The 24238-nt window shown below is 33.6% G+C and overlaps 1 protein-coding gene across 1 annotated transcript in view; it reads left to right on the top strand.

Moving 5' to 3' along the window:
- LOC133333436 (triple functional domain protein) overlaps positions 1-24238 on the top strand; it is a 104818-nt gene that overhangs the window by 39273 nt on the left and 41307 nt on the right. The window contains exons 7-8 of the mRNA XM_061541756.1: positions 13542-13824; positions 13904-13964. Of these exons, the coding sequence (XP_061397740.1) occupies positions 13542-13824; positions 13904-13964 (344 nt within the window). The remainder of the gene's footprint in view (positions 1-13541; positions 13825-13903; positions 13965-24238) is intronic.

Consider the following 24238-nt stretch of genomic DNA (forward strand, 5'->3'; position numbering starts at 1 on the left):
GTGAAATTTGTTGTGTGCATGTTCTGCCACCTCTAATTCAACTATATTATAGATGTGCGAAATCCCATGCACCAAATGGCAGCAGGCATTTATTGCTGCCTGCCTGCCTTCCTTCCTGCCTTTTGCCGGTCTCTATGGCATCAAACGATCAACGACCAATACGGTTGGAAATTCTAACGTGCCAATGACGAGGAAGATAGTGCTGATGATGATGATGTCGTTCGCTCGCTCGCCCGCCTTGGCAATGATTTTGGAATTTCTTTTCAATATCTTTGCTCGATTTCCACTTAAATACTTATGGCCAAATGGTGGATAACCAGGAAACATATCACAAACAAATATATTTATTACACGCAATGGAGGTTGTAGTCATAGCACAAGTGTTGAAAGTCTTATTTGTTTTGTTGTTGCTAGATTCAAAATCAAGGTGAATAGTTGTTGTTTTTCTTGTTTGCATCCCCTTATGGTGACCTTTTTGGTTGTAAATATTTTCTTCATTCTGAATAGAAGAAATTATTTTGGAATTCTTTGTGCTATGGCTGGCTTAAATGTAGAGCAGCCATGAGGGCGTATGATGAATTTTAATGGAGCGACAGGTGTGCGTATGAGTAACGGAATTAAATAAAATTTGTCATACGCAAGAAGCACATAAAATATGAGGACGATAAAATATTACCAATTTAAAATTACTTCATGATTGAAAGAAAATATTACTTCAATAACATTTTCCTTTACTTTTGTCCACATTTGGGATAAGGTGTTGTGTATGGTTTATAGTCAGAACTGATAGCTATAATTTGACACCTTTCTTGCCCATATAACTCTTTTAGCATAGAAGTTATGGCCATAATACAGAGAGAACTCAATAATTAATAATAGTCATACGCCCCATGGTCCATTAATTAAAATTGTTCGTATTATCGGTTCTTGGCAGATTTTTGAAAAAAATCTTTTTAGTATTTTTATAGAAGATACCGAGATGCATTGAAAACCCAAAAATAAAGAAAAGAAAAACGAAATAGAGCTATGTAAATATTTTCAATCTTTATTTGTAAAGTTAATGGGTTTCGTTAGAAACAAGACTTTACCTTAACGTGCGTTAACTATGATAGCGAGAGAAATAGTGTGTAATCACCGAAAGCGTGAATGCAAGTTTAAACAAGTGATGTTGCGATGGGCAAGAAAACTACAGCAAGGCCGTGAAATGAAATTGATCATACGCAAGAAGTACATAAAATATGTGAACAATAAAATATTACCAATTTAAAATTACTCCAAGATTAAAAGAAAATTTTAGTTTCACATACATTTTTCTTTATTATTGTCCCCATTTGGGATAAGGTGTTGTTTATGGTTTATAGTCTGAACTGATAGCTACAATTCGACACCTTACTTGCGTATGTAACTCTTTTAGGATAGAAGTTATAGCCATAATACCGAGAGAACTCAATAATTAATAATAGTCATACGCCCCATGGTCCATAACATAAAATTGTTCGTATTATCTGTTCTTGGCCGATTTTTGAATACTTTTTTTATTTTTTATACCCTTCACCACTCTGTGGTACAGGGTATTATGTCTTTGTGCATACGTTTGTAACAGGCAAAAGGAAACGAGATGGACACGTGGTTCCTTTTGAGAATATGCATAGAATCACTTTCTGGATTTATGCAAGTCCGTGTCTGTCCGTCTGTAGATGTTAAATTGTAAACAAAGTACAGGTCGCATTTATGATCCGATTTGAATGAAATTTGGCACAGGTCACGTATTTGGCAATAGAAGTTATTGAAATTGGGAAAAATCGGTTCAGATTTAGATATAGCTCCCATATATATATTTAACCGATTTAATGTAAACGGTCCCTATATAATTTGCAAAATTTGGTACAGCCTAATCATTTAGGTCTAGAATGATGTGTGCCAAGTTTCGTGAAAATTTCTTTAGATATAGCTCCCATATATTTTTCCGATTTCATGTAAATGGTACACCAAAGTCGCTATATATCTTTCGATTTGCACGAAATTTGGCATAACGTACTGAATTGAGCCTAGAAAGATGTCTGCCAAGTTTCGAGAAAATCGGTCCAGATATAGCTCCCATATATAGTTTCGTCCGATTTCATGTAAATGATGCACCAAAGTCGCTATATATCTTTCGATTTGCACGAAATTTGGCATAACGTACTGAATTGAGCCTAGAATGATGTCTGCCAAGTTTCGAGAAAAACGGTCCAGATTTAGATATAGCTACCATATATAGTTTCGTCCGATTTCATGTAAATGGTGCACCAAAGTCGCTATATATCTTTCGATTTGCACGAAATTTGGCATAACGTACTGAATTGAGTCTAGAATGATGTCTGCCAAGTTTCGTGAAAATCGGTCAAGATTTAGATATAGCTCCCATGTATAGTTTCGTCCGATTTCATGTAAATTGTGCACCAAAGTCCCTATATATCTTTCGATTTGCACGAAATTTGGCATAACGTACTGAATTGAGCCTAGAAGGATGTCTGCCAAGTTTCGTGAAAATCGGTCCAGATTTAGGTCCAGATATAGATATAGCACCAACGTCGCTATATACCTTTCGATTTGCACGAAATTTGGCATAACGTACTGAATTGAGCCCAGAATGATATCTGCCAAGTTTAAAATGGTTAGATTTAGATATAGCTCCCATATATAGTTTCGTCCGATTTCATGTAAATGGTGCACCAAAGTCGCTATATATCTTTCGATTTGCACGAAATTTGGCATAACGTACTGAATTGAGTCTAGAATGATGTCTGCCAAGTTTCGTGAAAATCGGTCAAGATTTAGATATAGCTCCCATGTATAGTTTCGTTTCGAAATTTGGCATAACGTACTGAATTGAGCCTAGAAAGATGTCTGCCAAGTTTCGAGCAAATCGGTCTAGATTTCTATATAGCTCCCATGTATAGTTTCGTCCGATTTCATGTAAATGGTTCACCAAAGTCTCTATATATCTTTCGATTTGCACGAAATTTGGCATAATATTATTATAGATTGATTATAAGTAATTGACGCACCAAGGATCCAATAGGCTGATAGGAACAAAACGTTCTGAAATTAGTGTAACCTAACCTGTGACAAGTTTGTTTGAAATCGCTTAATATTTGGATAGAGCTTCCATATATATTTTCGCCCGATTTCAAGTAAATTGGGCATCAAACTCCTCATGTTAGTCAGATTGACATCATATTTTACACAACATACAAAATTGAGCATAGAATTACGTAGTTGCGTTTTCTAGAAGTACACACATAGCCCAACGGATGACCTATTTATATTATTTTGAAGTCGATTTACATTCTTTATGGATAGATCTAGGTAGATTCACATTTAGATAAATATCACATTTTTTATTCATCCAATTTCATGTTAATAGCCCTGTGAAAAAATAGTGGTGTATTTGAATAAACTTTCCTTACTGGTTTATAGAAGATCTTAGGCAGAGATTCATAGCATCATATGTGCTAAGATATTAGGAGCACTATCTTAATTTCAACAAACTAACTAAAACTTTCCCACAGAAAAAAAAAATCCCCTCACAAGAAGTATTTTCCCTATTTTAAAAAAATTCCGGAAAAAAATTAAATTATCTCTTCATTAAATTGCAACAAATTGTTGTATCTGGAAACAATTTAATTAAACATTTAACAACAATGTTAAAACAATTAATTAATCGAGCAATTTAATTCCATTGAAGTGTTGTGGGATATACGCACACACACGAACACACACACACACGAACACACACCAAACACCCATTATCATTCATAATCGAACTATAATTCTTTCGTTTAGCAACAATATCCCCTTCCCTGTCCCCAATAACCACCCCACGATCTACTCTCTTCCTCATTGCCTTGCATGCATTCGAGCCATTATAAGTAAATAAAAACAACAACAAGTGTTTGTTTTTTTGTTTGTTGTTGTTGCTATTTTCTACATAATTTAATCATGTCTGGCAACAATTGGTGGGTTTGTCTGTCTGTCTGTTGGTAGATATCTGTAAATGTTTTATCCTCAATATCTGCCCAAAATCGCACACACACACACATTGAAGAGTGTACTAGCAGGCAAGCTGCCACTTTCATAATTTATAAATCCAAATATTTGGTGTGTTTTTGTTTTTTTTTTTTTTAAATATACAAAGTGTTTTCTGTAGTTGTTGTAAAATATTATTTGTTTTTCTTTTTTTGTTATAATGCACCTGGCATTCGCTTGAGAGGCGTCAAAAATTTCGATTACAGTGAATTGAAAATTAGAAAAAATCGAAATTGGATTTTCGAAGAGGCCATTTTTTTTTGGCTCGATGTGTTATTCCAATCGAATTGGCTGCAATCTGGTGGATTTTGGATTATCATTGGGTAGCAAATCTTTCGACCAATATTAACTCAAAGAGGATTAAAAAATCTGCATACCATAAATACGAGAGCAGTTAAGTGTTTTGGAAACTTCGATATCTGTTATGAACACATGTTAATTTTTTTTTCGATCTGGCAACTCCTTTATATAGAAACAGGTGTTCAGAAAAAAATACATCCGCAATTTTCTACAATGGAAAGATTTGAAATGCGTGCCTTCATTGTAAAAAAATGCGGATGTGTCTGTTTTGAACACCTGTTTCTATATAAAGGAGTTGCCAGATCGAAACAAAATGTAACATGTGTTCATAACAGAAATTGAAGTTTCCAAAACACTTAAATTTTGTGCTAGGCTAAGAACTTTCCGAATTGCCCTCGTATAGACTCAAAATTCAAAGTTAAACTCATAGAACGGTAGAAAGTTATTTGGTCATTTTTTTTTCTACCCTATTGGCTCTAATTTGATATTCAGATCAGATCTTCCTATCAAAAATCCCCATCGATTTTTTAAGGTATTTAGAGGGTATACAAATTTCGGTCCGATCGATTTTTTTTTACTACACAACTATGTTGTCAGGGTATTATAGCTTTGTGCAGCCCCAAGAGTTTGTAACTCCGCGAAATATTGGTCCTAGACCCACCTTTAAGTATACCGATCGTCATATCTCAACTAGCTGAGTCGATCTAGACATGTGTGTCCGTCCGTCTGTCCGTTTGTCCATTATAATTTGTAAACATGATACATGCCACAGTTATGGACCAATCTTCACAACATTTTGCATGTAGGATGGGTTCTGACCAATGAAGGTAAAAATCGGTTAATATTTAGGGGATGGAATGGACCAAATACTAAATTTTTGACGATTTTTCTGGTCGCTCCAGGGGCCACAATTATGGCCCGAACATCGTAAAATTTTACATGGAGTAGGGGATCGGGCCATAGAATAAACATGTCTATTTTGATAAAGATCGGTTAATATTTAGCGGCGGGTCCATTGGACCCTGACTTTTGTGTGAAAAATGACAAAATTTGGATTCTATGGCGTATATATTTATCCCTGAAGGACATATCCCCGAGAAGTTTACAGTATAACCAAGAGGAGTGGCTTACCTTTAAATTGGTACCAATTATATTGTTGTATGTACTCGGATGTGGGAGTTACACTTAAATATTTACAGGTGCTTACGTATTCAGATATTATATAGTAACCTTTGCCACACTAGAGTTCGGAAATATAACGCTGATCGATTTGAAATTGTCCAAGGGGTTCCAGTTATGGTCAAGGACAGCGCTTGTTATTTTCGCTGATGATTAGATAAATATTTTGGGATGAAGTGGACTGAAAACTTAATTTTTTGCAATTTTTCGAATCGATATATAGTTATAAGCCGATCATCACCATACAACCCACGCTGAAGTCAATCTGGACAAGTAATAAGAAGGGCTGTACTGAATATTAGTAATATTCGGAAAATATGTCAGTGTATGGAAGATGTGCTGTTGACCTCTAATCAGGCAAGAGGATGCAAATGTCACAAAATATTTCCCAGGCTCGGAATAAACTTCTTTAGAAAGTTAGAACTCTGCCGTAGTTGTGTAGGGGGTATCGTATGGTCGGCCCCTTCCGACTATACTGCTCCGCTCACTGGTTTTAAATACCTATTGAAAAGTGAAATTTCAAACAATTTTTTTTTCCAGTAACTATTGAATAGTGATTTTTTCAACTATTCGAGCAAGATTTTTTAATACTTTGGATCTTCATTCTCTGATCTAATTCGACACAATGGTTAAAGCTTTTCCCGAAGTATCGCCATCATCAATTGATGGGATTTCAGCCACCTCTAAAACTTAACTCTGTTTTGTGCGCATGGCTGTAATTTGTTTCTTTGAACTTTTTTCAATTTTAATTTTAAAACAAAAATCGAACCCGCCCACCTTGTGTCACGTCAAACTGCCATTTTAGGCATGTGTGTTTTTTTCTGTTAATTTCAATTTTTAAAAATAAAAGAAAATTATACGGGAACAAAATCCGCTAATTATATTTCACCTATAAATAACCTAATACGAACATGAACAAACAAAGTTATTTAGATTTTGAATGGACGTTAAAATACCATGTTGAAAAACAAAAAATAATTACATTTTGTAAAAGGGGGTTTTTAATGGAGGACTTTATTTAACGGGGTCAACAATTTTCTAAAGGTGTGATAGAGATAGAAAATTTATTGTTTTATTTTCTTTTGGCTTTCGGTATTCTAGAGCTGATTTTTCATACCTAGAAAATTGTTCAGAAGGCCTAAGGGACTTTTAAAGACAGAAAATCTTGTATAGGACCATTTGACACCTTTTTGGCCTATGTAACTCTCTTAGCGCAGAAGTTATGGACATAATACCGAGAGAACTCAATAATTAATAATAGTCATACGCCCAATGTTCCGCAAATGAAATTTGTTTGTATTATCCGTTCTTTGTGGATTTTTGGAAAAAATTGTTTCAATTTTTTTTTTTTTTTTCAACTACAAGTATAAGTATTTATTTATTTTGCTTTTGTATTAATCATACGCTCAAGTGTCATTGTCTTCCAAATGTATTTTGTTACCTTCACCACACTGTGTGCACAAGGACGAACCCCATTGAAATTGGGACAAAATCGGTTCAAATTTAGATATAGCTCCCATATAAAATTTCGTCCGATTTAAGGTAAATTGTGCACCAAAGTCCCTATATATCTTTCGATTTGCACGAAATTTGGCATAGCGTACTGAATTAGGCCTAGAATGACGTACGTGAAGTTTCGTGAAAGTCGGATCAAATTTAGATATAGCTACCGTATATATTTTCGTCCGATTTAATATAAATGGTGCACTAAAGTCCCAAAATATTTTTCGATCTGCACGAAATTTGGCATAGCGTACTTAAGTGAGTTTATTATGATGTGAATTAAGTTTCGTGAATATCGGTTCAGATTTAGATATAGCCCCCTTTATAATTTCGTCCGATTTATACTAAATTGTGCATTAAAGTCTGTATATATCTTTCTATTTGCACGAAATTTGGCATAGCGCACTGAATTGAGTCTATAATGATATGTTTTAAGTTTCGTGGAAATCGGTTCAGATTTAGATATAGCTCCCACATATATTTTCGTCCGATTTAATGAAAATGGTGAATCAAAAGTCCCTTACATATCTTTCGATTTGCACGAAATTTGACATAGTGTACTAAATTAAGTCTAGAATGATGTGTGCTAAGTTTCGTGAAAATCGATTCATATTTAGATATAGCTCCCACATATATTTTCGTTCGATTTAATAGAAATGGTGCACCAAAGTCCCTATATATCTTTCGATTTGCACGAAATTTGGCATAGCGTACTAAATGAAGTCTAGAAAGATGCGTGCTAAGTTTCATGAAAATCGGTTCAGATGTAGATATAGCTCCCATATATATTTTCGTCCGATTTAAGGTAAATGGTGCATCAAAGCCCCTATATATCTTTCGATTTCCACGAAATTTGGCATAACGTACTAAAATAAATCTAGAATGATGTGTGTTATGTTTCATGAAAATCGGTTCAAATTTAGATATAGCTCCCGTATATATTTTCGACCGATTTATTATAAATGGTGCACTAAAGTCCCAAAATATCTTTCGAACTGCACGAAATTAGTCATAGCGTACTAAATGAAGTCTAGAAAGATGTGTGCTAGGTTTCGTGAAAATCGGTTCAGATTTAGATATAGCTCCCATATATTTTCCTCCGATTTAATGTAAATGGTGCGCCAAAGTTCTTATTTATCTTTCTGTTGTCGTCTGTTAAGAGACTATGTTTAATATACCCAAAATGGTGAAGGGTATCATATAGTCGGTCCAGTTCGGAGGTCTTCTGTAAATGTTTTTCTTGCCCTAAAATGTTGTATGGAGATTGCATGCTAGAATCTCTTCTTCCCCTCAACAATCATACGATCAAGTGCCTGATTATTAATATTAATTATACGCTACAACGAAAAATTGAGAAAAAGGGGGAGGGACGGTAGATTTATCGGTCGAAAGACCTTCCATTGTAATTTTATGTGTAGGGAAACTTCCAGAGGTTATAGAAATCCAATATTTCTCCCCATGCTTCTTCTTTTAATTTAAATTACTTCATTCCATCCTTTATTCCTGTTGGTCCTTAATATGTTGTTTTATTTATTATGCACTAAAATCCTCCACCTTGAAAAGGAATCTCCCCCAGGAGTTCAACTACAAGTATGAGTATTTATTTATTTCGATTTTGTATTAATCATACGCTCAAGTGTCATTTAATTAATATTAATCATACGCCGGAATGGTAAACCGAAAAAAAATGGCAGAGGAAATGATCTTCTATGTGCCCAAGGACGAATCCTATTGTAATTGGGAAAAATCGGTTCTGATTTTATATAAAATATCATGCAATATTTTTCCTCTGGATTTTCTAATCCAAATTACTAAATCCCATTCTACATTTTCTTTGCCCCCTAATATGTTTTTCATAATTTTCTTTAATGGGCATTAAAACCTCCACCTATAATATAATACCTTGGAAACGAAATCTCCTCCCGGAATGCCACTGAGTAATTATTCTTTTATATTAATATTAATCATACGCTCAAGTGCCATTTAATTAATATTAATCATACGCCGTAATGATGGTAAACAGGCAATAAGAGATAAGAGGAAGAGAGAGAGAGAGAATTTATTTAAGAATTTCGATAAGAAAATGGAAACCACAAGTAAAATTATGATATAGGTCAGACACTCTAACCACCTTGGAAATTCTGCATATTCCTTGAAATATGAAGGTCATTTGTGTGGTTGCGTGTGTGTGTGAGCGATTGAGAATTCCCTTTGGAAATAACGTGACCAAAATAATAAGAATAATGGTGAGGAGGATGATAATGATGATTAAGACGAGAGTGTCGGTCGGGTCGGATTATTAATGCTGATGCCAGCAGAAACTGCTGTAACCGATGAGTTCAAGTGGTTTTTTGTTTCAAGATTCTTGGTTGGTTGGCTCTGAGTGATGAATAATTTTCTGGGTTTTAATACAGCACAATAGGGTGACCACAAAACCACCACTATAACATAATAACAACAACAATAATAAATTAAAATAACAATAACAACAATAACTATTAATTGTGGGATATTCTTGGATATTCGCTTTAGATGTTACAACTTGACTTGAGTTAATTCAAATTTAATTGAGAACAGAACAGAACCAAAAAATAAAATAAATCAAAACGAACTCTCCTCAGTAGATTATGGGTGGCTCAACATGCCGGCATGCTGAGCAAAAAAATTAAAAAAAAATCACAACTAAATTTCCAAAAGAAATAAAAATTCAACGTCCAAAGAGGCTTTAAAAAAATTATCAAAAAAAAAAGAAGAAGAATTCCCAGAATTCTAAGAGTGCCATAAATTACATAAAAATCAAAACAACCAAAGAAAAAAACACCAAAAACCAATTCTGAAAAGAAGAAAAATACAAAAAAAACCGTCCAAAATGAAAAGTGTTAAGAATTTTTTTGTTGAACGTTTACACAGCATCGATCATTCCGGCAATGATGCGACGCTAACCAATAATAAAGATAAACACCAACAACACCACAAACAAAATGATGAAACATCAACGGGTACCTCGGTATCCGGTGAAGATGAATCACCAACAAAATATCCCCCAAATCCGCCAGATTATGGCAACACAACACCAACACCCGCCCCAGTAGAGACACCCAATACCGCTCCGGCCAGTGTCTCAATGGAAAAATCATCGGCCTTTGAATTTTCCAATGCAACTAGCCCCACCACGCCCACAACAACAACAAATAACAACACCGCCACCACCATCAGCAAACCAATAAAAAATCGTCGAAAAATATCTTTACCCTGGGGTCGTCAAAGTAGTGTGGCCAAAAATTTGGGTCTATCGCGTCAACATACCATCGATACACCGAATTCATTTCGTTTATTTTCACGGCAGTCCAGTAAACAGATAAAGGTTTGCAAAAAAATAAAAAACCAACATATAAAATTTATATTTATAAATATTTAAAAAAATATATGTATTTTTTTTAAAATCCAGGCCTGGGCACAATTTTAAGATTGTCATTTATATTTCAGTCTTCGAAATTTTTTGCTACTATTTTTTTTTCATAATCGGAATTAAATATATTACCACACTATGGTACAGGGTATTATGTCTTTGTGCAAGGATGAACCCTATTGAAGTTGGGAAAAATCGGTTCAGATTTTGTATATATCTTCCATATACAACTTCGTCCGATTTAAAGTAAATGGTGCACCAAAGTCCCTATATATCTTTCGATTTGCACGAAATTTGGCACAGCGTATTAAATTAAGTCTGGAATGATGTGTGTTAAGTTTCATGAAAATCGATTCAGATTTAGATATAGCTCCCATATATATTTTCGTCCGATTTACGGCGAATGGTGAACCAAAGCCCCTATATAGCTTGCGATTTGTACGAAATTTGGCATAGCGTACTGAATTAAGTCTAGAAAAATGTGTGTTAAGTTTCGTGAAAATCGGTTCAGATTTAGATATAGCTCCCATTTATATTTTCGTCCGATTTAAAGTAAACGGTGCACCAAAGTCCCTATATACCTTTCGATTTGCACGAAATTTGGCACAGCATATTAAATTAAGTCTAAAATGATGTGTGTTAAGTTTCATGAAAATCGATTCAGATTCAGATATAGCTCCCATATATATTTTCGTCCGATTTAATAGAAATGGTGCGCCAAAGACCCTATATAGCTTGCGATTTGTACGAAATTTGACATAGCGTACTGAATTGAGTCTATAATGATGTGTGCTAAGTTGCGTGAAAATCAGTTCAGATTTAGATATAGCTCCCACATATATTTTCGTCCGATTTAAGGTAAATAGTGAACCAAAGCCCCTATATAACTTGCGATTAGTACGAAATTTTGCATAGCGTACTGAATTGGGCCTATAATGACGTACGTGAAGTTTAGTGAGAATCGGTTCAGATTTAGGTATAACTCCCATATATATTTTCGTCCGATTTAAGTTAAATGTTGCGCCAATGTCCCTAAATAACCTTCGATATGCACGAAATTTGGCATAGCGTACTGAATTGTGTCTATAATTATGTGTGGTAAGTTGCGTGAAAACAGATTCAAACTGAGATATAGCTCCCATATATATTTTCGTCCGATTTACGGTAAATGGTGCGCCAGAGTCCCTAAAAACCTTTTGATTTGCACGAAATTTTATAAAACGCATTGAATTAAGTCTAGAATGATGTGTGCTAAGTTGCGTGAAAATCGGTTCAGTTTTAGATATAGCTCCCATATATATATATTTTCGTCCGATTTACGGTAAATGGTGAGCCAAAGTCCCTAAATATCTTTCGTTCAATTTCATGTCAATGTTCTTTCGAAAAGGCGACGCATGTTAGCAGACTATGTAGAATATACCCAAAGTGGTGAAGGGTGTCATATAGTCGGACCAGTCCGACTTTACTACTACTTTACTACTGGTTTTTTATTGATTTATATAAAATATATCAATTTCATGTGTTCGGCGACTTAGTGTGAAATTTGATGAGGGTTATTTTTTCCTTTAACCTCATCCTTCGTAGATAAAGTGCTGTGGGAGATTTTGGCCCGATTCAAAAACCTTCAAAATTTACTCTTCATGTCTTGTATCGGTATACTTATCCTTGAAAAATAGTCTAATTTTTTTTGCAACTTATAAGGAAATCTGTTTTCTTTTGATCAGTGGCTTATAGTAAAATTTAGTGGAGAATCTTTTCCCTTAACACCATCCTCCTAAGACATAGTGCCGTGGGAGATTTTGGCCCGATTCAAAATCCTTCAAAATAAACTCTTTTTGTCTTATATCGGTATACTTATCCTTGAAAAATAGTCTAAATTTTTTCTGCAACTTATAGGGAAATCCGTTTTATTTTGTTCGGTGACTTATAGTAAAATTTAGTGGAGAACATCTTTTCCCTTAACACAATCCTCCTAAGACCTAGTGCTGTGGGAGATTTTGACCCGATTCAAAAACCTTCAAAATTAACTCTTCTTGTCTTATATCGGTATACTTATCACATGTTTCCTGCAACTTATAGGGAAATCAGTTTTCTTTTGTTCGGTGACTTATAGTGAAATTTAGTGGAGAACATATTTCCCCTTAACACCATCCTCCTAAGACCTAGTGCCATGGGAGATTTTGGCCCAATTTGAAAATTTCCCAAAAAATCAATATTTTTTTTTCTGATTATAACAATTTGTCGTCTTATCAACAATAATAGTGCAAAAACAAAAAATATTCTTCGCAACTGTCAAATTAAGTGATGGCGGTCCGTCATCCATTAGCATCGATTAAAGATGTTAATAACTACAAGGACTACAACTATCCAACCAACCAGTCAGTCAGCAGGCTTAATTGAAGACATGACAAGGAAATTTTCATTTGCCTCTACTTGAATCTATTTTCTCTGACATGTTTGAATACACGTGCCCTATTACACCTCTCTCTCACTTACCCTCATTCTATCTTACACTCATTTAGTCCGTTTCTAGGATAAGAGATTGTTGTTGTAGTAGTAGCTGTCTGTGTTTGAATATATTTGACAGTGTTGATAAATTTCAATATCCTTCATATATAATATGCATACAGTTTTTTTTCTTGAAATATTAACATGTTGACACGTTTTCGTTGCCAACCAGCCAGTCTGTCAAACAACCATCCAAGTGGTTGGTTTTAAGTGGATGGAGGAGGCGTTCCACCCAGTCAGCTATTTGTTCAGGATATAACCATTTATGTAAATGGGGGATATCATTTTATGGCTGTGACAGTGATATATGAATATGTACACATAGCTCTGTTATATACTATACATAACATATATACATATGTCTATATTTATAAAAATATTCAAAATATTGACACACAACCATACATATTGTTATAATGTGTATATTCAATATTTTGTGCAAAAAGACAATATTGCTTCATTATTATCCTTTTTACTGGAAAAATCATTGGTGCATGTGATTAAATTTTATTTTATTTTCAAATATTAATTATTGATTTTTTTCTCTCTTTCCTTTCCTTCTCACTTGCAGATTGGTTCCCATGAAGCAACCTGGGTAACCGCCGATTATATAGCAACCGCCGGTTCCAATGAACTCAGTGTTACCAAGGGCCAACAGGTGGAAATTCTAGAAGCACCCACAGCCCAAGAACCGGATTTCTGTTTGGTACGTCTCAATCCACAATGTGATGATGCTGCGGTACAAGAGGGCTTGGTGCCCGTTTCAATATTGAAACCACCACCTGGTTCACATAAATCGAGCAGCTCCTCCGGCCGTAAGGACAAAAATGAAAGTAATAATCTGCAGGATCAAAGTAAGTTTGATAATAATAGCTATTTTTTTAATTATAAAAATTAATATTTTTGTTTCTCGCTTCCTCTCGGTTATTTTAGCCAACAATCGAAGTAAACCAGATCCACTTACATCATCCACCAAACGAAGAGGACTTGGGGGGTAAGTCGTAAAAATTGTATCTATTTATTATTAAGAAAAGGAAACTAAAAAAACACATCATAGCCCACTTTTATAAAACCCGAGTCGTATGTAGCCCTTCTGGAAGACTTTTTTGTATCGGGATCTATTTTTATGAAATCTGGGTATTATTAAGAAACAAAAATATCGGAGCCCACTTTTATAAACCCTAAGTCGTAGGAAGGCCTTCTGGAAGAAATTTTCAGGAGGTTTTCTTAGAAGTTCTATGTACACTTTTATAAAAACTTAGTCCTAGGAAGGCCTTCTGGAAGAACTTTTCAGGAGGTTTTCTTAGAAGTTCTTTGTATCGGGATCTATTTTTATGAAATCTGGGTATTATTAACAAACAAAAACTTTTATACAACTGGAGTCGTAGGAAGGCCTTCTGGAAAAATTTTTCATGGGGTTTTCTTATGAGTCATATATAGAAATTCGAAAGATTTTTTTTTTAATATAGAATTCATTAAGTAAGCCTTTTTACAAAACCTATGTCATAGATTGATGTTCTATCGGGTCCTAATTTTATTAAATCTGAATAATAAATAGAAATCCAGAAGATGTTTTTGGTTAATATGGAATTCCATGAGTAAGCTTTTTATATAAAAACTATGTCATAGATAGATCTTCATGAAGTCTTCTGTGTATAGAATATCTTCAGGAGATGTTCTATACTTTTCTTTAGAGATTAGAAAACTTTCAGAAGGTCTTCTGCAAGGTATTCTAAAAACAAAATAACTGCATTGGAACCTCGACCCTTCAATATAAAGAATACTTTAAGGAGGATTTCCATACTTTTCTTTAGTGAATAAAACGCTTTCAATAGAAGGTATTCTAAAACAAAATTACTGTATTGGAACCTCGACCCTTCTTTATAAAGAATACATTCAGGAAGTTTTCCATACTTTTCTCTTCTGCAAAATAATACCGTTAGAAGTTATTCTAAAATAAAAAATGCCTTTAGAAGTTAGTCTAATAAATATAACACCATTCGAATGAATTCACTAGAACTTTAACCCTCTACAGATTGTAGATTTAATACCTGTTCTATACAGAAAACTTATAGTTTTTCTTTTATTCGAAATTTGATTAGGAATATTTTTGCCTTAATACCATCATTCTAAGATAAAGTAGTGTGGGAGATTTTAGCCCCATTCAAAAATAACACTTGCTCTGTCCATCTAATGATTTTATATGATTTTCTCTGATTCGCATTATTTATACTGAATTCTTTTGTTCATAAGCCCATATTGAAATTTGATGAGGAATATTTTTTGCCTTATCACCATCCTCCTATGGTGAAGTGCTGTGTGAGATTTTAGCCCAATTCAAAAACCTCGAAAATTAACACTTGCTCTCTTCCTTGATATACCCAATGTGATAGTATATAATTTTCTTGCGTTCGCATTATACATACTGAATTCCTTTGTTCATAAACACATAGTGAAATTTGATGAGGAATATTTTTTGCCGTATCACCCTCCTCCTAAGATAAAGAGCTGTAGGAAATTTTGATCAAATTCAAAAACCTCGAAAATTAACACTTGCTCTCTTCCATTGATATACCCAATGTGATATTATATACTTTTCTCATGTTCGCATTATACATACTGAATTCCTTTGTTCATAGACCTATAATGAAATTTGATGAGGAATATTTTTTGCCTTAACAGCATACTCCTGAGATAAAGAGCTGTAGGAGATTTTGGCCCAATTCAAAAACCTTCAAAAATTTACACTTTTTCTCCTCTCATAGCATAGTTAAGGAGATTATAGTGTTTTCTTGAAAGATATTGCATTTGAGGTCATAGTCTATTACGGAACTTATAGATAACTTCAGTGTAGAATATTCCGTCATTTGACACCATCATATAAAATCAAGTTTCAAACTATTTGCAAAGGCCAAATCAATAGAAGTTCATTATTAATTCTGTCAAATCAGTGAAAAATAAATAATTTTTTAATCGATATTAAAGCCGATATTTGAAGGGTTTATATTATATATGGCGATTTCTTTTGTTTGGTGGTCTATAGTGAAATTTGATAAGGAATATTTTTTGCCTTAACAACATCCTCCTAAAATTTAGTGCTTTGGAAAATTTTGGCCCAATTCAAAGAAAGCAACCATTAATATTTCTTCACTTCTATTGGCATACTCAAAGTGATAAGTTTTCTTGAAAGATGTTGCAATAAAAGTCATAATTTATTCTAAAGCATATAGGGAAATTTGATTTGACATCATCCTAATCATAAAAACAAGTTTTAAACTATTTTCACAGCCCAAATCTACAGACGTTCATTATGAATTCTGGTTTATATTATATATGCCGATTTCTTTTGTTTGGTGACATATAGTGAAATTCGATGGAGAATATTTTTCGCGTTAACACCATCCTCCTCAAATGAAGTTTTGTGGGAGATTTTGACCCAATTCAAAAAGTAACAAAATTAACATATTTAATCTTTTTTTTTTTTTTTTTTTTTTTTTTTTTTGAAAGATCTTGAATTTGAGATCCAATTTTACTGGAAATTTCTATTTAAGACCTTTCTCCTAAAATGAAGTTTTGTGGGAAATTTTGACCCAATTCAAAAACCTCCAAAATTACCATATACTCTTTTCTCATGATTTACCCATTGTAATTTTTAATTTTCTTGAAAATCTTGCATTTATGATCAAAATTTTATGGTAGAATATATAGGGAAATTTGATGTAGATTATTAAATCCTTTGAGATACTTCACATAAAATAAAATCTCAACTTATCTACAGAATTTCATTATGAATTCTGCCAAATCATTAACAAAATAAGTCATTCTATTTCACCGAATCTAAAAGCGATTTTTTACTGTTTGATACTATATATGTCGATTTCTTTTGTTCGGTGACATATAGTAAAATTCGATTGAGAATATTTTTCGCTTTAACTCCATCCTCCTCAAATGAAGTTTTGTGCAAGATTTTGACCCGATTCAAAAACCAACAAAATTAGACATTTATTTTTTTCTAATGCTACACCGAATGGAATTTTTAATTATTATTTTTTTTTAATCTTGCAGTAAAGAGAAAATTTTATTCTGGAACTTATTGTGAAATTTAATGTAGAATCTTTTTTTGACAGCCCAATTAAAAATAAATTGGAAATAAATTATTATTAAAAATATATAAATTTTTTATCCAAGTTAAATACAATATTTTATGCATCCTTTGCATCATTCGTCTAGCCCTAAAACTTCATTTTATATTCTATATTAAATTTCACTATGAGTTTAAGAAAAAATCATGCTACTAAAAAAAATCATGCTACTAAAATTCCAGTTTTTTTTGATATACCACCTTATTTAAAATTAATTATATTTTGTTTAGTTTTATGACTTTTTAGGGCGAATAATCATTCATGTAAATGTTTTTTATAATTTCTCTTTCGAGATGAGCTACATGATCGGAGTTCGCAATGAAAAGGAAAGCCAGAGAGATACTACATTCTCACCATTATGCGACGCGTTTCGCCGTTGGTTAAGCGGCTCATCAGGCATATTGGCCAATGTAGCTTACAATTGTTGTTACTTGATAAGTTGTATTTATGTCGAATGTTGTTGCAAAATTGCATCTACGAATTAAATTCAACCGTGTCAAGGTTCAGACATTTGGCATCACACCAGAACATTCCTTTTCAGAGCAGATTTTTCTTGTAGTGACGGACTTTTTTTCCATACAGACCATATTTTGTTATTTATTTATTTTTTTTTTTTTCAAATGTTGTCAACATTTTCCATTAAACTTCATCTATTTGACTGTATGTATATGAATGTTCCTAAAAGAAAAAATATTCTTCATAAAATTTCACTACAAGTCTCCGAACAAATGAACTATGAAAATTTAATACTTTTCCTTGAAATTGACAATATCAGTTATGACTATTTTCATGCAAACTTTTTCCCTTTCTCTTGACTTTCTTGTGCAATTTAAAACATTATTTATTTCTTTACATTATATATACCGATTTCTTTGGTTCAAGGACTAATAGTGAAATTTTATAAATATTTTTTTCTCTTGAACACAAATAACTTAAACTAATAATTTTAATTTGATATGGGCTCAAATCCATAATTCTTGCTTTTAACAATTTAATCGTAAAAACTCCCCTTGTTATTTCCATGAAAAATATTATATTTACAAAAATATATGTACATATGTTATTCTGAAACCTATATTGAAATTTAATGTAGATTATTCCATCCTTTGACATCATCCGCTTAAAATTCACCTTATATCTGCCTCACAACTAAAACGTGTCTATGACAAAATTCTGTTAAGAAATTCCAAAAAGTATATATTTCTAATATTGAAATTGAGATGGTTGAGATTGCCGATTCTATTGACTTATGTAAAGTGGCATTTGTTGCAGAGTGGTTTTTATCTCCTGAAATAAAGTTTTAGTGTGGAGATGGGCGCACTTTGAAAATAAAGTCTGATTTAAAGGCCTCATTTCAAAAATTGATAACAAAATTTAAATCAATTCAAATAATTTTTCTATTTTGTGACTTTAAATTCAGACAATATACCCTTACCACCCACCAATTTACCCCTGCCATTTAAATACTATCTTCCATACATACCTTATACTGACGTTGATTCAATGATTCTCATCATCATCACTCTTCTTCTGCTTCTTGCAAAGAAAGAAATTTAAAGTAAATACTTTACAATGCAATTACTGGCTGCAGCATGACGAAGATGACGATGTTTATTTTCTATATCTCGACATAATAGACGTTATGTCACATGGAAAGATGACAAGCTGAAGAAAAAAATTCAACAAAAAATGAAAAATAATTTCATTAGCTTTTGCTAGTAGATGAAAAACTACTTTGGCAAACAACATGCAATGGAAAAGCTGACAAGCAAACAAAAAAAAACTAGGAAGCAAATAAACCCCTACGCCCCCGCCCTTCCTTTCTTCATACGATGATGGCTTGTCAACTCCTTGTAGAGACTTGGTCTTGGTCGTATTGCATTTAATATTCAACTATTCCACAAAGTCTTTGGCATATTTTAGTATTACTACTACCACTATGACTTCTACACATCGAACACACTGTACCCTCCACTTTGTTCTGTGTGTGCTTCCTCTTCTCCATTTACTTCAATAAAAACTACTTGTGGAAATGCCTGCTTGCTTTAAGGAAATGACTACTTATGGAGGTTGTTTCGTACCTCCTTTCAAATGTTGAACTTTTCATTATCAAACTTCCTTGAGCAATGTGTAATTTTGTTGTTGCTATTGTTTGTTCAGCTCCTTTTGTGTTTCTATTAAGCTTTATGTAGCTACTTCCATATGGCGGAAAAAAATAATGGGAACAAAACACAAACACTGTATTGTTCCCAAGACGTGTCGTAAAAGGAAGCCAACGGATTTCCATGATTATTTTGTAATTTGTTGTTGTTGTTTTTTCGAGTAGTGGACAGTCTTTGGGGATTGTATAAGGAGAAGGGGTATTCACACACTATGATTGTTTGAGTTATTTGATATACCATACCTTAACTATGTTATTTATTAAATTTATAGCATACTTTTAGGCACTAACAATGAAAATGTTTTTTCTTCCGATTTAGTGATTTGTTTGGGTTGTTTGATGATGATGGTGGCAATTGTTGTATGGCTCTTTAGTTTTTCCCAATCAATTACGGATCGGAAAATTTGTAGTTTTGTCCATTGTCAGTATTGTACATTTCTTGTTAAATGAATGTCAGGAGAAAGGGAAATAGTTTGCATGAAAATAGTCATAATTGTCAATTTCAGGGAAAATTATTAAATTTACAAAGTTCATTTGTTCGGTGACTTATAGTGAAATTTTATGAAGAATATTTTTGTCGTTTGGGAACATTCTTCTAAGATGAAGTGTTGACAAAATTTGAAAAAAGTACAAAAACAATTATAATTAATTTTAAATAAGGTGGTATATCAAAAATTTACACTGGCATTTTCTTAAAATATGTAATATAAATAAAATAATAATTTTTATACCCTCCACCATAGTATGGAGGGTATATTAATTTTGTCATTCCGTTTGTAACTCATCGAAATATTCATTTCCGACCCTATAAAGTATATATATTCTTGATCAGGGTAGAATTCTAAGACGATCTAGTCATGTCCGTCCGTCCGCTATCTTCTGAAGGAATTGAGATAGGGTGCTGAAATTATGCATAGGGTTGTCTTTTGACTGCAGGCAGGTCGAGTTCGAAGATGAGATATATCGGTCCAAGTTTAGGCATAGCTCCCATATAACAGTACCCCCCAATTTTCGGTATTTTGGGATTATTGGCCGCGTTTTTCAACCGAATACGCTGAAATGTGGTACATTGGGTTCTAATTGGGTACTAAATGTCCCCACAAAAAATTATGAATATAGGTCCACTTTTTCTGGTAGCCCCCATATAACGGTACCTCCTAATTTTCAGTATTTTGGGGGGTTTTTATCGTATTTTTCCACCGAATTGGCTGTAATTTAGTATTTTGAGTTATTAATATGTACCAAATCTCTCCATAAAAAATTATGAATAGCGGTTCATTTTTTCGGATATCCCCCATATAAGGCTACCCCCCAATTTTCGGCATTTTGGGGTTCTTGAGTGCATTTTTCAACCGAATTCGCTGCAATTTGGTATTTTGTAGTCGTTTATGGTAACAAATCTCCCTACCAAAAATAATTTATATTCGCCACCTTTTTGGGGTAGTCCCCATATAACCCCTTTTTTATATTAAAATAGTTATCTAATTTGTTCCGCGTTATGAATTTGGTTCTAAGAGTCTGTCATAATCATTTACCCTGCGGAGGATATCGAGATAAAGCTAGAACGTAAAGTTCGATAATGAACTATACATGAAATATAATCCGCATTTAGGCCTAGCCCCAGTGTGGGAGGTATCAGAAGGAGTGGAACGATAGTCCACATCTTCGAACCTGAATTAAGTTTGGAAGAAATAATAAGAAAGGCACAGGTTGGATGAAATCAAAATTTTCTGGAACATGGTTCACATTATGGTTTAATAATCGTGTTGTAGAAATGTCGGTATAGGTCCACTTTTAGGTATTTTACCTATATTTTCATTTCAAGTACCTGTCAGTATATCTATGGTGAAGGGTATCCAAAGTTCGGCCCGGCCGAACTTAACACTTTTTCACTTGTTTATTTATCAAAACTGAACCCTATATTTTAAAGGTTTCTACTATACATACCGATTTCTGTAGTTCACTAACTTATAGTGAAATTCTATGTAGAATATAGTTTTTCTTTAAATCATCTACCTGAAATGAAGTTTTATCGCACTATCGAAGACCAATTCAGAAGACCTCATATATTAGTTCAAGAAAAAGTACTATTTTTATTTATCGAAATTAAAGCCGACATTTTAAAGGAATATATTATATATACCGATTTCTTTGATTCAGTATTATGAAAAGTTGTTCGGTCGTATGAACAGTAGTCAATTATGGAAGTCCCTTAGGTCCTTTGGTTGTCTAGATTGTGGTAATGATATTCCTTTTATTGATGTTAATACTGTTAATGATTACCTTGGTAATGTGGGAAAATCTAATCCTGGTGTGAATGTAGAAATTGATGGTGCCATTGTTCAAGAGTCATTTTGATTTTACTGTGTGTTTATGGAGAATGTTGAAAGTGCTCTCTGCAAAATTAAGTCTGGAGCTGTAGGTTTTGATAGCATACCTATTAAATTTTTTAAAAGTGTTTTTCCTATACATATCTGTTCACTTTTTGCATTTTGTTAATTGTATTTTTTATGACGTCATCCTTCCCGCAAGCTTGGAAGGTGACTCGTGTTGTGCCTGTTTCGAAGAAAGGTTCGTCATACAGTCAGTCTAAATTGCGTCCAATAAGTGTTTTGTCGTCTATGTCAAAGATAGTAGAGCATATTATTAAAGATGCTATTTTGGAGTTTCTTCTTGTTATTTTGGAGTTTCTTTCTTTGGATGACCGTAAATGCTTGAGTTGTTCTCAGTATGGTTTTCGTCATGGCTGCAGTACAACGATGCACTTATTATCGTTTACTGATATTATTCGCGATGTTTTTGATGGTTCTGATGTTGGTCTTGATTTGTCTAAGGCCTTTGATTCTATTGACCATGCGCAGCTTATACGCAAGCTAAGAGTCAAATTTGGGTTTTCTGTTTCGGCCTGTAGATTAATTTCGTCGTATCTGGAGTGTAGATCCGCAGCTTATACGCAAGATAAGAGTCAAATTTGGGTTTTCTGTTTCGGCCTGTAGATTAATTTCGTCGTATCTGGAGTATAGATCCCAGTTTGTTGTGCACAAGAGTGTCCAATTTGATGTTGGTTGAATCCGGTGCGGAGTGCCGCAGGGTTCTGTGCGTTTAGTATGTTCATTAATGACATCATGGAGTCTGTGACTTCTGATAATTGTAGTCCCTTCTTGTATGCGGATGACATACATGTTTTCTTTAGGAGTGTTGATCTCGCCAGTTTGGAAAATCTGGCTAACACAACGTTGCAATCTCTCTCTATATGTGGATCTCCTCCAATGCTCTTGATATAAATTGGAATAAGACTGAAGCTGTTTTGTTTAATTATTGCTATGACGGTTCTATGCCTAATATTTGCATTAGTTCGTTTGCTATTAATACCATATCATTGATACCAAACATAGTTTTTCGACTCACATTGATCTTCTGTTGTCCCGTGTGCGATTCCAGCTTAGGAAGCTTTATAGTGTCCAAGCATATGTGCCTCTTGGCATTAGGATGAAGGTGGCTATGTCGTTGTTGATGTCTCAGGTAAACTATTGTTTGGAGGTAATTTCGGGCTCTAATTCTGGTAATTTGCATCGGGTTTAAATTGGTTGTTAACTCCATTGTTCGTTATGTGTATGGTTTGGGACGTAGTCATCATGGTTGTTAACTCCATCGTTCGTTATGTGTATGGTTTGGGACGCAGTCATCATGTTTCCCAATTTCTTGTTAAATTTCTTGGCCTATCCTTTGATTAGTATGTTGTATATCGCATCCTTTTGTGTGATTATAGAATTATGAGAAATGTTGATTTACCACTGTGTAGTAGGTTTGTGATGTGTAGATCCTCTCGGAACCCTCAGTTGTTGTATCCGAGGTTTTCGTCTGTAATTTGTGAAAGATCATTTGTAGTTAGGGTCGTAAGATTGTAGAATCAGCTGCCTTTGAGCCTTCGTAAGTTTACCTTTTCCACTTTTGCGTAAAAGGAGGGTATTGTTTGTGCATTTGTCTCATATTTGATAATGTAGGCATTGAAGAAATCGCTGATTACAGGTGGCATAGTGTTACTTTGCCTTTTTTAAATTCTTGGCCATTTTTTTCTTTTTTAATTGATTAAAAAAGAAAACACATTTTTCATTCCACAAAAAAAAAAATTAATAAATTACAATCTACAGTTGTAAAACTTGCCGCTTCATATGGCATAATATTGAAATATTATTGCTGAACCGCATGGTAGTCGTTCTCTAATTATTGCATTTTATGATGCATTTCAAAATTAATTATTAGTAAGATAAAAAAGATTGAATTTCAGCATTCAGCAAACGGTTATTGAATAATGACATAATCGAATTTGCCGCCAATACATTTTCCCCTCATTTAGTTGGAAGTAATTTGTATGAGAACCTTTATAAATTATGTAAAAAGAAGGGTATGTTAAAAAATAGACGATCTCTACGGGTGAACTGAGGAGCAGAGAGCCTTCAAAGGCGACCTCTTAAGATCGAAGAATGCCTATTTTTATTTTAATTGGTAGTATGAAATTTGCAACAGATTTATGATGTGTTATGTGCTGATTAGATCCGACGAAATTTATTTCCTTATGTTTAAGGTTTTTTTTATTTGCAATTCCATTTTTATTACTAATTCACATTTGTGAAGCAAAACAATTTACTACCACATACGCATGTCATTGTAAATGAAGTGACCGCAAAATGGTTACTAATAGACAGCAACTTAACCTTGCGGTTTATTGTTTTTTTTTTTAACAAAGGCTTTGTGTATGTGATATACGAAGGTCGACAGAATTTTATTTTCAAAATTAGAAAAAAAATATATACCCAGACTTCAAGACAAAATGACATACTCAATAAAAAAAAAATAAGTTTACGGAAAAAGGAAGGAAGCTTATTTAGGCTATTTAAAGGGCAGGGCGAACTAAATGTCAGGAAGTCTCTATGGTTAATGTGAAAGAGCCTAAGGGAGACTTTA

This window comes from Musca vetustissima, unplaced genomic scaffold, assembly GCF_032173495.1.
Source record: "Musca vetustissima isolate MV318-11 ecotype Yass unplaced genomic scaffold, APGP_CSIRO_Mvet_v1 utg3767, whole genome shotgun sequence".
Classification (NCBI taxonomy): domain Eukaryota; kingdom Metazoa; phylum Arthropoda; class Insecta; order Diptera; family Muscidae; genus Musca; species Musca vetustissima.